Source organism: Manacus candei, unplaced genomic scaffold, assembly GCF_025592945.1.
Source record: "Manacus candei isolate 608988 ecotype Guabito, Panama unplaced genomic scaffold, ASM2559294v1 h1tg000049l, whole genome shotgun sequence".
Taxonomy (NCBI): Eukaryota; Metazoa; Chordata; class Aves; order Passeriformes; family Pipridae; genus Manacus; species Manacus candei.
Window position 1 is genome coordinate 9854030 of NW_026138097.1, and position 15494 is coordinate 9869523.

The window sequence follows — 15494 nt, forward strand, 5'->3', positions numbered from 1 at the left end:
GCTTCCAACCTCAGAAAACAAACAACCACAGTTAGCTAAGCAATTTTTTCTCCCTCATAGCTACATACTAAGCCTCATCTTTTCAAAAATGAAACCAAGCCATACCAAAAAAAAAAAATCTAATATGCTTTCAAAAGCTTGCCACATCTTCCTTTTTTAAAAATGAGGACAGGCTAACTCAAGTTCTTGCACAAAAAGTGATATTCAGATAGTATCACAATACAATAACTGTATTTCACAGTCCAAAGGTTCACTTGAAGTTTGTTGCTTCTCTTCTCGTGAGTCAGTGTACAAACAAGGAAACACACAGCACCTGATTTTTAAACACAAAATCATCAAGAACTCTCCTACTTTGTTAACAGGTACATACATTTCTCTTCAAGATTATACATGGTATACCCAAGAATAAAAAGAGACTCCTTGCAGAGTACCCTTTTTTTGCATTTATCTGATAAAAATGGTAACTCCCAGTACAGATTAAACGCGGGTTACTGAAACTCTTCATAATAAGAAAGTTCATACCCCTATCACAACATGATTCCAATATTAAAGTAGGACTGACTTTACATTGGGTAAAATGTTAAGCATCAGCATCTGCATTGGTTAGATTGCTTATTACTCAGTCTGTAGTGAGCCCTGAGCCCAAGCACATCTGAGTCTCTGCATCATCAAAACACAGCTGGTTCAGTGACACATTCAGCATTAATACCACACTAATTTCCGCAAGGTATTGCACACCTTCAGTTCCCACAGGAACTGATGGAAGTTGTGTGGCTGGAAACATGCAGTAAAATGGTTCAGTGCTTTCAAAGATGAGAACTGTTATTGTTGCTGCTGCACCCATCATTACAATCCTAAAGAGATCTTTGTGAAGCTTCAGAGTGTAGTTTGTCCAGTTTCAATAAATTGATTCGCTTTAAGATAAAATGTACATTTAATTAATGGCTAGAGTGATGGTTTAATGACTTAAAGCCAGTCAACCAAATACTAATTCCTTGTGAAATGATTAATTCTGATGTGCAAGAAAATACACACTTTTTCATTTTCTCTATGGTGCTCTCTAATTTCTCATCATTAAGCACTCCTCAAATTAAATATTTTTTTCCAGAAGTAAATTAATACTCCTCTTTGCAGTATCTATTAGAAACACATATTGTGAAGTTCCCTAAAAAGGTGATTTATTGCAACAACACGCTGCTACTTTAAATAACTCTCTGTCTCAATCATACTTTATGCTAATAAAATCTTGAAAATTAATTAAAGCATAGAGAGGCACACACAATAGGCGAGTAGGACTGTCACACTACCTTTTTGTCTTCAGAAAGCTGGATGAGTGGAATGCTCATCCACATGCTAGTTTCATCCACACTATGCATTTGTTCACCACCTCAAACATGAGAATCCCATAGGATAGAAAAGAATTGATGGTTCCTGCTCAGAAGGAAGTCATAGAATGAATGGCACACCCCTACAGAATTCAGCTGTACTGAGACAAAGCAGTGCCAGGAAGCCTCTCTCTTGTTTCTCTCTATTTCAAAAAAGCAAGTAGAACACCTAAAATAGCATCTGCTTTAGCAGTTTCCAGTGGAAGAAAAATAGTGGAAGATTTTAATCAGAACTTAAACCTTAAGGCAAGCACTACCACTTTCTTTTGTGAGCTGACCTAAATTTCATAATAAAACAGAATAAAAATATTCTAAACCATAATGACAAGATTGATTATCACAGAATTTACATTCTTCAGTAGCCCTTGCACATTTAACACAACTAAATCAATTGAATTCAAAGACTGGGTAGAAGAAATTTTATGTCTTTTCCTCAATTAATGGTACAGAATGGTATAGAAACCCAAAACCAATATTATTGTGCAGTTTTATTAAAGTTTCTAGAACGCATTATATTTCCTTCTTCTCATTTTTAAAGAATAATTGCCTAAAAAAGATCAACCTTTTTTTAAACAAATGCCAAAGCCTAACGAAGCAAGCAGTCTTACTGAAGATTATGTAGATGATGTTGCAAAGCACAGCAAATGTGACAGCTCATCTATCAAAGAAAACAAAAGGGTTTATGCATCTAAACTAAACAGAAGCTTTTGGAACAGCGTGGAGAGTAGTTGGTAGAACTTTACTTATTATAATACAAATAACTAGGAAAGTGAAATCTTATTTGTTTAACAATGAAGGCAGAAATATTAAAAGAAAATGGCATAGCTTGTTATGCAAACTATATATTTGATAATAGCTTCTACCTCAATGCCTTGAAGAACATGGCAACTGATAAAATTCCCGCTTTACTGAGCACAAATGCAGTGTCCCATATATGCATTACCCATTCTGTGAACATATTGCTCAATTAATGGTGACTTTTATTTTCTGCTAGTAATTCACCAAAGCTCCAGCTCCAAAGGACTGCTAGGATGAGACAGCATTATAAGTAATTGACAGACAACCTGACACTCAACACAAGATTGAGTGTGGATCTGTCTGCATTTAAATGCTCTTCATTCTTATGCTATCTAACGAGCAAGAGAAACATTCACATGAGCAAATCATAATTAAGGTACAGTTAATATGCACACCTTTAACTGGTCAAATAGTGTGCTACTTAATGTTAACTCCTTTTTGCAACACCAATTCTTATTCACAGATTATTTAATACAGCAGAGCAATAGATGAATGCATAAAATATTCCATCTTGATGGAAAACTGAATTTTGCATAAATAAAACCAGTTCTTTCTCTGTTTATCTCAAAGAATGTTTTCTACTAGTGTTTATAAAGAACAGGAGCTTTGTTCCCAGTAACACAAATCTTCCTTCCACATTGCCTGGAAGGCAACCTTTATTGTTCATCAAAGTTCTCAACACAATAACATTGTTAAGATTTTTGAGAGCACCCAAGATTCACAAATACAACATAAAACCTTCAGGAAGAGTAAAATGGGTTCTTATTTTGACATTTATTAAGCCAAATCATATTCTACCAGCTGGAAATGAACATGTCAGCAAGCATTTACAGACACTAGGATCTGCTGAGTCTGAGATCTTAAAATGCTAGATTAGAGGAAGTGGTGTGACAAAACGTATCCCAAAGCACAGCACAGTTTCATCCACTTCCTAACCCCATAATATCAAAAAATATACTCACTCTGAGGTGAGCTCATGTTCCCATGACACCATCTCTTAAGGAGCAATTGCAAGGAAATGTGCTATATTTGAAAACCCCAAAGACAAAGAAGACTATCAGAGGAAGAACAGGAGAGACAGATTATTTTAGTACTAAAAAATAAAAAGCAGGAATACACAGAGTAAGCAAAGATGCACACACAGCTTACATAGGACGAATAAGCACTTAACATAATACCAAAGAAAATAGTAAATGTCCCTTCATTCCCCCCCCATTTTCTTTCTTAGAAGTCCAGATGCAACTGCCCCTGTCCTCCTCCCTTTAGTATCCGAGATTCCTTTCAATTACACTGCTATCAAAACAAGTGCAGTTTGCATAGAGACAACTTTGTAATTATGGCAAGGGAAAGTTGCATGGTCCATCGACTACAAAACGCTACAAAACTCACAGTAATAAGAAGTCAAGAGCTTAACTATTCATTTATTTAAATGTATGCTGCAGTTTTCATTTTTTCTGGTCAAATCAACAGATTTTAATTGGCACTTTCAAAAGCAGCAGTCTATGAAAATGACAAAAAATAACACTAGAAACAAAACAAATACATACCCTAAAGGCCTTTTAATTCTTGAATAATACTGCCCTTTTATTTAGCATTGAGAAATGTGTGCATATTATTCCCTTTTTAAATGCAGTTCAAATCAGCTTACACTCTAGGTTATTCAAAACTTGCTTATGCACAATGCTCAGAAATGCTTGGTGCACTCAGAGGAAAAAAGGACAATATAGAAAAAAAGAAAAGTGAATTAGTTATTTCAGTGTAATACATTTCTATGTGCTGTGTCAGGGCACGTTTGAGGGAGCCATCTGTAGGGTATCAGCTTCAATGAGGGTACGGAACATGAACACTGAGCTGACATGAAAAATCAAAGCAAAAGAGCAAAGAAATACTATTGCAACTCGTGGTACACTTGGCACACCTTATGCATTTAAAGACACTGCTGCCATCCAGACTCCATCTCAATGGCTGGTGTACCACTCAAATGTCCTGAATTAATAACGGAGATAAAGCCCACAGATGGCATATAGTATGGTTTGAGACAGACTCATTTTGACAGGTGACAAAGATGACTACTCATCTAGTCATGTGAAATTAAGCACTTACGGGAATGGCAGGTGTGAACTGCCTCCTTTATACAGATTTGGAAGCATCCCATCACTCACAGAAAGTGCCATACTAAAATCCCAGACAACTCTGGAAGTACAGTTAGACTTAAATCTGCAAGAGAGGTAAACTGAGGCTGAGACGCGAGCCCTGCCTTTTTAGAGTCTGGATGATCTATATTCCCTTGTGATTTGGACAGAGCCCCAGTTACTTAAAAAGAAAATTCAGTTATGGAAAAGTGAAATATAATCAGGGCAAAAATTGGTATCTAACACTATGCCACAAACATTAATTAATTTCAAGTTGCTATATGTTTGGCCTTATTTCTTACTTTTCAGACTAACTCCCTTTCATCGTTTATCTCCTGCCACTGTTTTAATGGACTTTTTCCAACCCTCCCGCTCCATCAGTCACTGCAAGTGGATGTTAAACACCATCTCACTGGAGCACTAGCGAACAGCTTTGTAACAGGATTGTAGAAAAACTGCCTGGAGGTTACTTCTAAAGCAGGGTGTATTCCTTACGTACTTCTGCTACATGTTGATACTATACCATGATAAAATCTTTGCCATCTGGCAGTGTGTGTAATTAGAGCAGTAGCTCTGTGCAAAGACATATGGGCAAGAGTACACAAGGTAACCACACGCACATGCATTCCTTTTAGGTTTTGCTAAGACTGTAAAATGGACTCTAACACTAACCTTCTCCTTCACCTTTAACATCATATAAAATTTAGAAAAAAAAATAAAATCTGAGCTAAATTATTTTTCCCTGACCATAGTTCATGTCTGTTTACTAAAATTTTCTGCCATGTAGATAAAATTCCAAGTTTTTCTCGATGTCGTGTTGCATCTACATATTAAGAGAGGACTGACACTGGACATATCTCCCACTGCACATATCGCAAAATCTCAGTTTGAGACCAAACTTCAAATAAGCAAGCAACATGCTTCATTATGTATACATTCAAAGAGACTCTAAGACTACGAAAGAGCACTTTGGAAAACCGCAATTCTACCTCCATTGCTCAGTCAGATTTTCTCCAAGAGGAAAACTGAAAATGTCCTCTGCAGGTAAACCACAAGCTCCAACTTTTTTCTCAGTCTTAGTACTACGATCAAGAGAAACAAATGTTGAGGTCTCCAGTCCTTCAGTTTCTTCAAACACACCAAATAACCCTCTCTGTCATACCAACAAACCTCATGTGGGAGAAGTCCTACAAGGATCGGCTGCGTTCACATTCATTGCCTGTTGAAAGCAGCAGTGAAACTTTAAAGTGCAATTTCCCATGCTCCCTTTATGGCCATTGGTTTGTTCAGTCTGCAGGGTGACCTTGTAGTGGGTAAACTAAATTCACATCCAAGGAAATCAGTAGCCATACTCCAGGTTCACAGTGAGTGTATTCCGTTGGTGGGAACAGAGGGCTTCAAATCAATGGTCTGTCTTTGAAACAGCTTTGGATCATAGGTAGTGGGAAAGTCTGACTAACAGCATTAGACTGATTTTGAAGTAAGGACTCCAAAATGCAGGTAAACCTAAATATAGTGGTTTCACTACCAAATTCCGTGATTTCCTGATCTGATTTTGCTACTTCATACTACTCACTAAAGTAAGCACAGACATCATCTGCAGCTGAAGAAAATAGCAGATAAAATATTTAGTATTTTTACACCCTGAATAGTTGTGATAAAGGCTCTTTTTGTAATGACTCAGCTCAGTGTGCAGCATATCAAAAGGTGTTTAATATTTTGCATGACTGTAAAAGACTGTATGGTTCCAAATATTTCTTTCTTTACAAATAAAAAGGCCTAACTGAATGCAGAATTTACAGTTTGAAAACATATGGTTGCTTCTCATCCCAAGACCGGTCATGCTCAACACGGCACTATTACCCCCATATTTACTGAATAAAAAACTAAAGTACTAAATTGTGAGACCATACAACACAAGCAGATTGAGGATTTTCAAGAGATTAACAGCACCCCCTGAAACAACAACCATCTTTAAGTACAGGATGACATTTACCTGACAGCAGCACCTGAAGGCACCAGGTATGCTCAGTATTTTAAATCATATGAAATCTTAAACTGACTCTGTTCAATCACATTATCCGTAAGTGCAATGTTTTCCTCATTCACTGAGGACATTAGCATTGCTGCAACGTTGTCCAGGGAATTCTTTCCTTCTGCTGCATCTGTGCCATCAACAACTCACCACACTAATCTGCGCACCCCTGTTCTTTTTATCTCCAATCTCCTCACATCCTGAAAACTGAAAGGTGTAGACGCTCCAGCAAAGAGTAAAATAAACCTGTGAATTCCAAGGACATAATCAAGCCAATGACCTGATGCTTTGAATGATGAGTCACTAAAATATACAACAACTGGAAGGAAAACAGATTTTTGTAAATTGTTTAAAAAACTCATATTTAAGTAGCTAACAAGTTCCAATGATAGAAGAGTCCATGTATTACTACAGATCAGTATTGAAAAAAATATACATAGCATCATCTCTGGAAACACATATTTTAAAACATTTAACTTACAAATGAGTGTAACTGGAGAAAACAAATATATGTTAATAAACTTTGTTACTAGCTTTGGAGGTTAGAAGAATAAGACAGACATAAAACTGGCCAAACCTTTTACCTGCAGGTAAGCTCCAATAAATATGGGAAAAGTGTAAATGAATCAAAATAATTGCTTTTAGACTGAGTCTCCAGGGAAGCTCTGTCTAGATCTTAAAATTAATTTATACTTTTACATGACTACTGTTGCTCTATTCTACATATCAGACATGTTAATTTCTAAAGTGAAATAAACTCTTGCCTAGCAGTTGCATATGTTCAGTTGTATGCAAGCTGTATTGCTGAAAATTTCTGATTTTTAAAAACAATACATGACTGGAATAACTTGGTCCTTTTCATTGTATATAAAAAGTGACACAAGATTAGTACATTTTCCAATGTAAAATTTTTTCACAGAAAGCCAAACAACATCCTAACAAAATAAATTATTAAAATGCAGCACCTTTTAAAACAATTAATGAAAGATGTTTGCAGCAAATAACCCAACTTCATACCTTTCTTAAGAGATAACAGATCTACATCTGGATTTTATCTTCATCAACTGACACAAAGGTTAATCACTTTCTCATTTAATTTGGGTTTTTTTTAACAAATTATACTTTTACCCTTTCCTCAACTGAAAAATTAAAAGCACATTCCCCATAAAAAGTTTATTTTGTTTAGTGAAAATGTATACAGAAGACTGCTAACACTGCCCAGTGATCCTTCAAAGACAAGTCTGGTGAGCTTAGAAGAGGAGATAAGATAAAAATGCAGAAGGTAAATTTTTTTTTACAAATTTAGTTTGTCAAATCATCAAAATTATGTCACCAAATTTCAAGCTCAGAAATTCTTAGTCACACGTGAAACACAGAACTGTGATTAAATAATCCTTTAAAAAAAATCATATAAACTGGAAATTGTATGGAACACTGAAGATGACAAGCAACAGCAGATGTTGTCATTATACAATAAGGCTGGTGCACACATAAAGCATGGTCTGCACAGCGACATTCAAGACACTCATTTTCAATAGGCTCTCATGAATTCCTCTTACTTTGCCATGACACCTAAAGATCCATTTTTAAAGAAATGAGAGTATTTTTCCTAAATATGAGTCAGATAAAAGTCCTACCTATAGCACTTTCTAGAAAATTTAGAAACAGGAAGAACAGAGATCATAAATTTACAGACTTGTGAACAGAAAGCTCACACTTACTATGTTGGCTACTGATTGAAGCAAAGCAATATTCTTTCTACTTTTCTCATATTATATCAAATTAAGACTACTACAGTGCCTCTTACCTGGGCAGAGCAGTTTGCTATTTACAGCAGCTAATTTTTCTTTTTTTTTTTTTTTAAGTTTCTAAAAGTACCCATATGATGACCAGCAGTGACAAAAGCAGTAGTCTATGCCAAACCATTAAATAACGCAAATAAAAAATTTAAGCAAAGACACTAACTAAAAGCTTGATTTGCTTTTGTACAAGATGCTGAAAAACGTTAAAATAAAAAGAAGAAAAACTTGAGACAGATATCAGAGTCTGAAACACAACACAAAGCTCTCACAAACAACCACACCACTTCCTAAAGGCTTCTATCAGGTGTGCTGTTAAGACTCTTAGTGAAGCGTATGTTAAACCAAAGAATAAAATAAGACAGGAAGTTTCTTGCAATTTTCTGCATTTTGTGTTCTGTAGCTGGAGAAGTGAAAACCTGCTTATTCCTATCAAGATGAGATTTTCCTAGTCCACATGCTTCAGCATTAGGGAAAGGTACAGTTACAGCACTCTGGTGAGAAAATACTGTCCTTGACACCTTAAGGAAACACAAGTGCAACTATTAATGCTATAATATCTCTGGCAAAGCAGCATGGACACCAGCTATTTATCTGGGTATTGCTGATGCACATGGTTACAAAATTTACCTTAAACTACATCCTTCCCTGCTTTTTTCGTCACTTTAAAATTGGGTTCATTCTGTGAACAGTTCCTAGGAATTTCAATAAATTCATCTGGTGACAGAATCCAACAAAACCAACCCAACTTTGAGAAGAAACTCTCATTTCCTCCTCTCTATGCACAGGATACTCTTTCAAATTCACACTCTTGTACACTCTGTAGCTTCTAATCTCATTGAACTACTTTGTTACATTTTTTTTTAAATACAGTTATACACTTAGATTTCTATTTCTTATCATTAAGTCTACAGACTCTAAAAATAACATGTGAAACAGGATAATGAATACACCATTGAGAGAGACCAGCATATAGTGTTTCTGGAAATATTTGCCTGAGCTGTAGCAGGAAGGCAAATTCAATCGCAGAGTCTATCACCTCCTAATGACATTTCCTTTAGTTATTGGAAACACTAGTCATACACAAAAATGAACATCACTACAATAAGGTCCTACACGTCAGAGATCTCAGTAAAATTATGATTCCAAAATCATTTGAGTATCTTATTATTTCAGTAACTTGCTGTGTCAGGCAAATGGCTTAACACTGTTAGTCTAACTCTATAAATTTCTGTGAAGTCTATAATTTTTTTGAGCTACCGCTTAAAATGAAACACACTGCACACAAGGTTCCATGCTGACCCACTCAATGAATGTCTATGTCGGCACATAAATGATTCTCTTTTCTTCCTTACCTCCAGATGCTCTAAAATATAGGGAGGGTTTGTCATGCCAAGCCTCAGCATAGCTCCCTCAGGAATAACTTCAACCAGCTTCCACAGAAGGGTGGGGAGGTCTGTGCCAATGTCTCTGCCATAAGCCCCTGTGTCTTCACTGGTCAGCCATATCTCACAAACACCCTCTGCGAATAAAAGAAAGAGATAATTAACAAATCTGTTTTAGAGCTGTTTATTTTATCATACAGCTGCTCACTCTTTTAAATGCAGTATTTCACAAGGCTATTATGCAGCCAGACTGGATATTCAATTGCAAGGGGGAGGGAAGGAGAAGGAAGGCTTATCCCATGGGTAGCAGTGGGTTATTAAGTTCATTTTATGAGCACAAGAGTGCTACAACAATGCTGTAAATTATCATTGCTGTGGAGTGATTAACATTCACAGCCAATGACTAATTCTGTGCTGCCTCTACAGCAAGTCAGTCAAGTTTAGTACTCTATTCTATTTTTTGAGCTTAATTCATTAAACACCACAAGTGACATTACTCAAGTAGGGTTTGCATTAATGGTTATTACTAGCAGTTAGCTTATTAACTGGTAAGCTTCCAATAAGCAAATGCAGCTCTAAAGCACTGTGATTAACGTTCCTCCTAGAATAAATATTAAAAACTTGTATTCTTTAAATTATACAATTAGCAATGCAATATCAAGGTTGTATTGAAAAGGTTAGTGACCACTGAATGATAGTACAGGAAAACCTGCTTCCTGGCAGTTAATGCTTTTTTTTCTCCATCAGTCAGAGCCTCTGGAAGCAGTATATTTGATTTATATTGTAAATAGCAACCTTGAACACTGATATGTGGTAATAATATCCTCCTACTCAAAGAGGGGAAAGATTGTACCACCCTTTAATAATAGTTGAAAGGAATAAGGTTTCATGCAGCCAATTCTACTGGTCTGCGCCGCTTTCATCCTTTTTGCATTGCAACCCCTCTCCCCTTTCCTTATCACCCCAGAGCAAGAAACAAGCCATCGAAAACAGGATGTCTGTGAGGAATACACCTGTGATTCCTAGCCAGATAAGATACCATTAACTCAGTGAAGAGTTCGATTTCTAAAACGACTGATGAACTGGTAAAGGACACATCCAAACACCAGAAGGTGCGTAATTCATCAAAGAATTCTTTAGACCAGCAGAGAATGTATCATAAAATGTATATGTTTATGCTACAAATATATACTTAAGATGAGGAAAACATAAACATGTACATAGACTTTAGTCACATAAAATGTAATAAACATAGAAAACCAGATGTTTTACAAAATGCAAACTCAAGACTGCTACTCTTAAACTCACTCTGTAACAATAAAGGCAGAGAACAAGCTTTGCTAAACATCAAAGTTATTCCTGTTTGTACAGAAAGGTTTTCAAGGTCACTTATTATTTAGAATCAAAAAACTCATCACTTTTTAAGTTTAGCTTCATGAATTAGTCAGTAAGAGAGATGTGTAATTCTGATCTTGTAAGAGGTCTGGTATAAAGCATTCCTGAAGTACTAACTTCTCCTTGGTTGTCCAGTTGCAATCATAACTTTGTAGTTCCTCTCAAACTGAGCTCCCCATGCAGAATCTACTAGCAGTACACAATCACACAGTGGATTCTACTGCACATACTCTAGGGTTTGCTGCCTGCCCTACACTTTCCTGAAATGGAAAAAAAAATGACTTGTAAAGAAGTGTAAAGGATCTAAATGATTGCTAAGGTCCTGTTACATTTGGTTTAGTTTTGAGTCTTCAGTCTGCACTGCAAAACTGTTATTTATTTGCTGAGTCTCTACTGTCACAGAGTAATTCTCATTTGTAAGCTTTCAACCTAAGGAGTTGTAGGGGTTTGGATTTTCTTTTTTTTTTTTTTCCCCACATGAAAATGGCTAATGGAATACTGCCTCACAGTTACCAGACGAACACTGAGGAAAAAATAATAAATCACTGGCTAGGAATGGAAATAACATTCCGGTGGAAAACAACAGCGAGCTTTTAAAGCTGCATAGGTGGGGACCATTAGCCCCCTGGTGGGCTGAAACTTCAAATTAAATCACAAGAAGAGGAAGCAGCTGTAATAGTAAATCAGCAACAACAGGAATAAATGTCTCATCTGCTCTCCGATCAGGGTGTTGAACAACAAGCAATGGGAATAATTCATGCTGAGAGAGCCAAGGACGTAATCTTAATGTGGGGGACGGCAGGGAGGAGAAAGGACACCTGTATTTTAGGAGAATGTTCATGTCCCAATTCCAGGTTGACAAAATGGATCTTCAAATACTGAAAGGTGCTGTGAGTGATAAGTCTTTACAAGCAATGTAAACCAAATTCATGCAAAACTGTGTGTGACAGAGGTTTTGTGTCAACTGTTTTTAGGCTGTTTATTCTAGTCCTTTGCATCTCAGTTTAGGAGTCTAAACTTACACCAGGTAAGAGGAGAAAATAACAGACCTCTCAACCAGCATTAATGAAGTCAACCAATAATTCCAATAATTCCTATTTTCACTTCTCCCTGTTGCCCTCCAAACTTCAGCCCTAGGCAGAATTCTTTTCCTTTCTTTTGCAGCGAACCTCACTCGATCATTCACCATTCTGTTACTGGGTAATTTTGGTGCTAACAAAGGCAAGCTGATTTTGTAAACAAGAAAATTGATCCAAACGGCAGAGTTCAGATGTGCAAACTCAGAGCATTTGTTACAGTATTAAGGCCAATTATCATTATAGCCAAATAATTACAAGTCTGCCTTTGGTCACAGCTCGTAGTTTATTTCTCACCCTGCCATCACTACCCAGCACAAAAGAGAAACCTCAATAGTTGGCTTCTGATCTCTGCTCAGCTGTAATCAGAGGTGACTGAGAATGAAAAATGCTGGAAAAATAATAGGTTCCAAGGAACTGAAGGAAGTTCTGAGCCTATTTCTTCTCCAATTCTCTATATAAAGAATATTCATAGCAATTATCTGACATGGGTTTTAACTTCACTTATATGGGGTAAACAATCCTTGTCATAAAGAAGATAAATCCTACAGTTATCACTTTTATGAGATACGTGCATATCTGTTTCAGAGACCACTTGAAATAAATAGTTTCTCTAATAAAAAACTTCCAGCATTTTTATTTTGCTTTATCTTCATGTCACTATTGTAAACACTCTTTTCAGTGGTACCAAACATCCTTTAAACTGAAGTGAAACCTACTCCATCTGAAAAATTAATTTACTTCAATCTACAAAACCACCTGAAGATGTTAAAATATTGGACACTTATCCCAGTGAAATTCTCCTATTTGTTAGCCTGCTGTACCTTTGTACAAATTACATTCAATACCCAAAGCCCCTTCTTTTTTATTTCTCCTTCCCTTCATTCTCTTCTTTCCTGGCAGAGTTTCTAATGAGAAGAGGAGTGGCTTTTCCAACAGCACAATGCTCTGCAGGCTGCCTCAGTGGGAGGCCCCTGAATCTGACCTTCTCAGTAGCCCACATATGCTTATCAATAACTGCCTGACCTCCTTGCAATTCCTTCTCGAACACTGAATTCTTATGGCAGCCTGCAGTGCTGTACAGACCCCAGAAATACCTCCCCCACTGCACCACAGAAATCTTATAGACCATCTGCCAAGGGGAGGCCTGACTTCAGTGTTTGTCAAAAACTGCTTGCAGGCTTGAGGACAATCAATCCGACCATTAGAATCTGACACCCTTAGAATTATTAAAAAAAATTATTAAAAAAAATCATAGCCAAAGACAGAGAAAAAGGCTTGGGAAAAAAAACTCTTTTGAAACATGCTCATTGTTCAGAATGGGCTTAGCCCACATTAATTTATTTTGCCTTCAATTATCTGAGTTTCCCTTTCTTTACTCAGTGTGGATTTTACAGTTACTACTTACATACTTGATGCAGTACATGTGCTAGATTACTTCGCTGAATGAGTGCCTTAACTGGGAAATTGTGAAGGCATCTGTGCACAAAGCATATCACTGTATCAACCTGAATATAATGCAAATTTAAACAGAAACTGAGATTTGGAGGAATCAAGTTCCTCCTATAATTCTGAAGTACTCTGCAAGCATTGATTCACCATGTAAGATTCTCCTCTTAAGACAGCCAGTTCAACCACACAGATCAGCACTGAAGCATCTCATTGCAGAAACCTACTGAAAGAGAAAATCAAGGGAGCAACTCACTGATGCTAATAAAGGTTTAGAAGGATTCATTTCCAGTTCATCAAGAAACCCTCATTTGATCTGTATATATACAGGGCTTCTAGAGGAGAGAGAGAATGGAGTTAGACACAATCCTGTACAAACTCACCCCAGTTACTCAGGAAGTAACTCACACCTAACTGTCACAATTGGAAACTACAGGATATCTGTCAAGCAGATGACAAAAGAAGCAGACTGAAGAAAAAAATACAGATCTAGGTACAGAGCCGGTGAAAGACGCAAGCTGTCAAGCCTGAATTTCTAGAGGATCTTTATTATGTCAAAAAATATTTCCTCTTTTCAAAAGATCTATCTTTTCATCCTTTTGGACAGTCTTAAGGACATGAAAAATGATTATGCACTCCTGTTTTCTTAATGCTTGCCACAAACAGGAAAACAAGATCTGAATGACATTACAAATGTGGGCTGACCTACTGGAATGCAATGCTTGGAGAAACTACTAGATCCCAAAACTCCCATTAAAAGAGAAAGTTTAGCAAAATGAAGGCTGGCCTAACCAACCCTTCACATCACAGGAGGAAGCAACGGCTGGTTGAGCGGTCAGGAAAGGCTGTTCAGAATTGGTGCACTTCAAAATGAGGACCAGAAAAATATTTCTCTGAATTTTTGCTATTAGACTCATAATCAAGAATTTTAAAGTACCTCTTTAATAACATAAATTGATCTGAAGCATTGATTAGTATTACATAAGGACCCACTACACAGAGTGACTTAATCTAAAAGCCTGAAAAAATTCCACTTTATGTGGTCATCAGGAAAGACAATTCTGTACACACAGTGAGAATTTCTTTTCACTGGATCGCAGAATAGCTTAGGTTGCAAAAAACCTCTGGGGGTCATCTAATCCAATCTCCTGTTCAAATCAGGTCCAATTAGATGAGATTGCTCAGGCCCTTCTGCAGTTGCATTGTGAATATTTCCAAGGACAGAAATACCACAGCCACTTTGGGTAATCTGTTCCAATATTTGACAACCCTACGGGTAAAATATTTTTATTTCCACCTAATTGCAATTTCCTGTGTTCCAACTTGTCCTGTTACCTCTCATCCTATCTCTGCAAGACCTGTCTGACTACAAGACAGTCTGGCTCTGCCTTCTCCATACCCTCCCATTAGGCAGTCATAAACAGCAATAAAATCTCCTCTTAGCTTTCTTTTCAAAGGCTCCACAAATGCGTTTCTTGTGTGCTATGTGCTCCATCCACCTAATCATTTCAGTGTCCCTCTTCTGAACTGCTGCAATATGTCAGCAGCTTTGTCCTGGGGCGTCCAACACTGGACAGAGCACTCTCTCTGTGAGATCTCATAACTGCCAAGTACAAGGCACTAGTCAGTCCCCAGGGCCTGCGGTTGTATTCCGGATAACAGCATCTAGGGCAAAGCTTATAAGTGCTCAGGGGTTCCACTGCTGACTCATGTTCACCAGTTCGCCCAGTGGAACTCCAAAGTCTGCAAAGCTGCTTCCCAGATGGTCAGCTCTTCATATCCACAGTGCAGCATGGTGTTACTTCATCCTAGATTCGGGACATTTTACTTGACTTTGTTGAACTTTATGAAGTTTACAGTCAGTCCATTTCTCCAGGCAGTTAAGGTCCTTTGCAATAATAGCCATACCCTCCAGACAGTCAAGTACTCCCCTAATTTGGGTATCATCTCCCAGATTCCTCAAAATGCACCCTATCTCACTGTCCACCTTAATAATAGAGACAGGAAATACTGGCTCCAGTATCAATCCCTGCAGAGCAC

At 37.2% G+C, this 15494-nt stretch overlaps 1 protein-coding gene across 1 annotated transcript in view; it reads right to left on the reverse strand.

Moving 5' to 3' along the window:
- The window catches only part of CDKAL1 (CDK5 regulatory subunit associated protein 1 like 1), a 406851-nt gene that overhangs the window by 148661 nt on the left and 242696 nt on the right, over positions 1–15494 (reverse strand). Inside the window, exon 10 of the mRNA XM_051799198.1 lies at positions 9505–9671. Within this exon, the coding sequence (XP_051655158.1) occupies positions 9505–9671 (167 nt within the window). The remainder of the gene's footprint in view (positions 1–9504; positions 9672–15494) is intronic.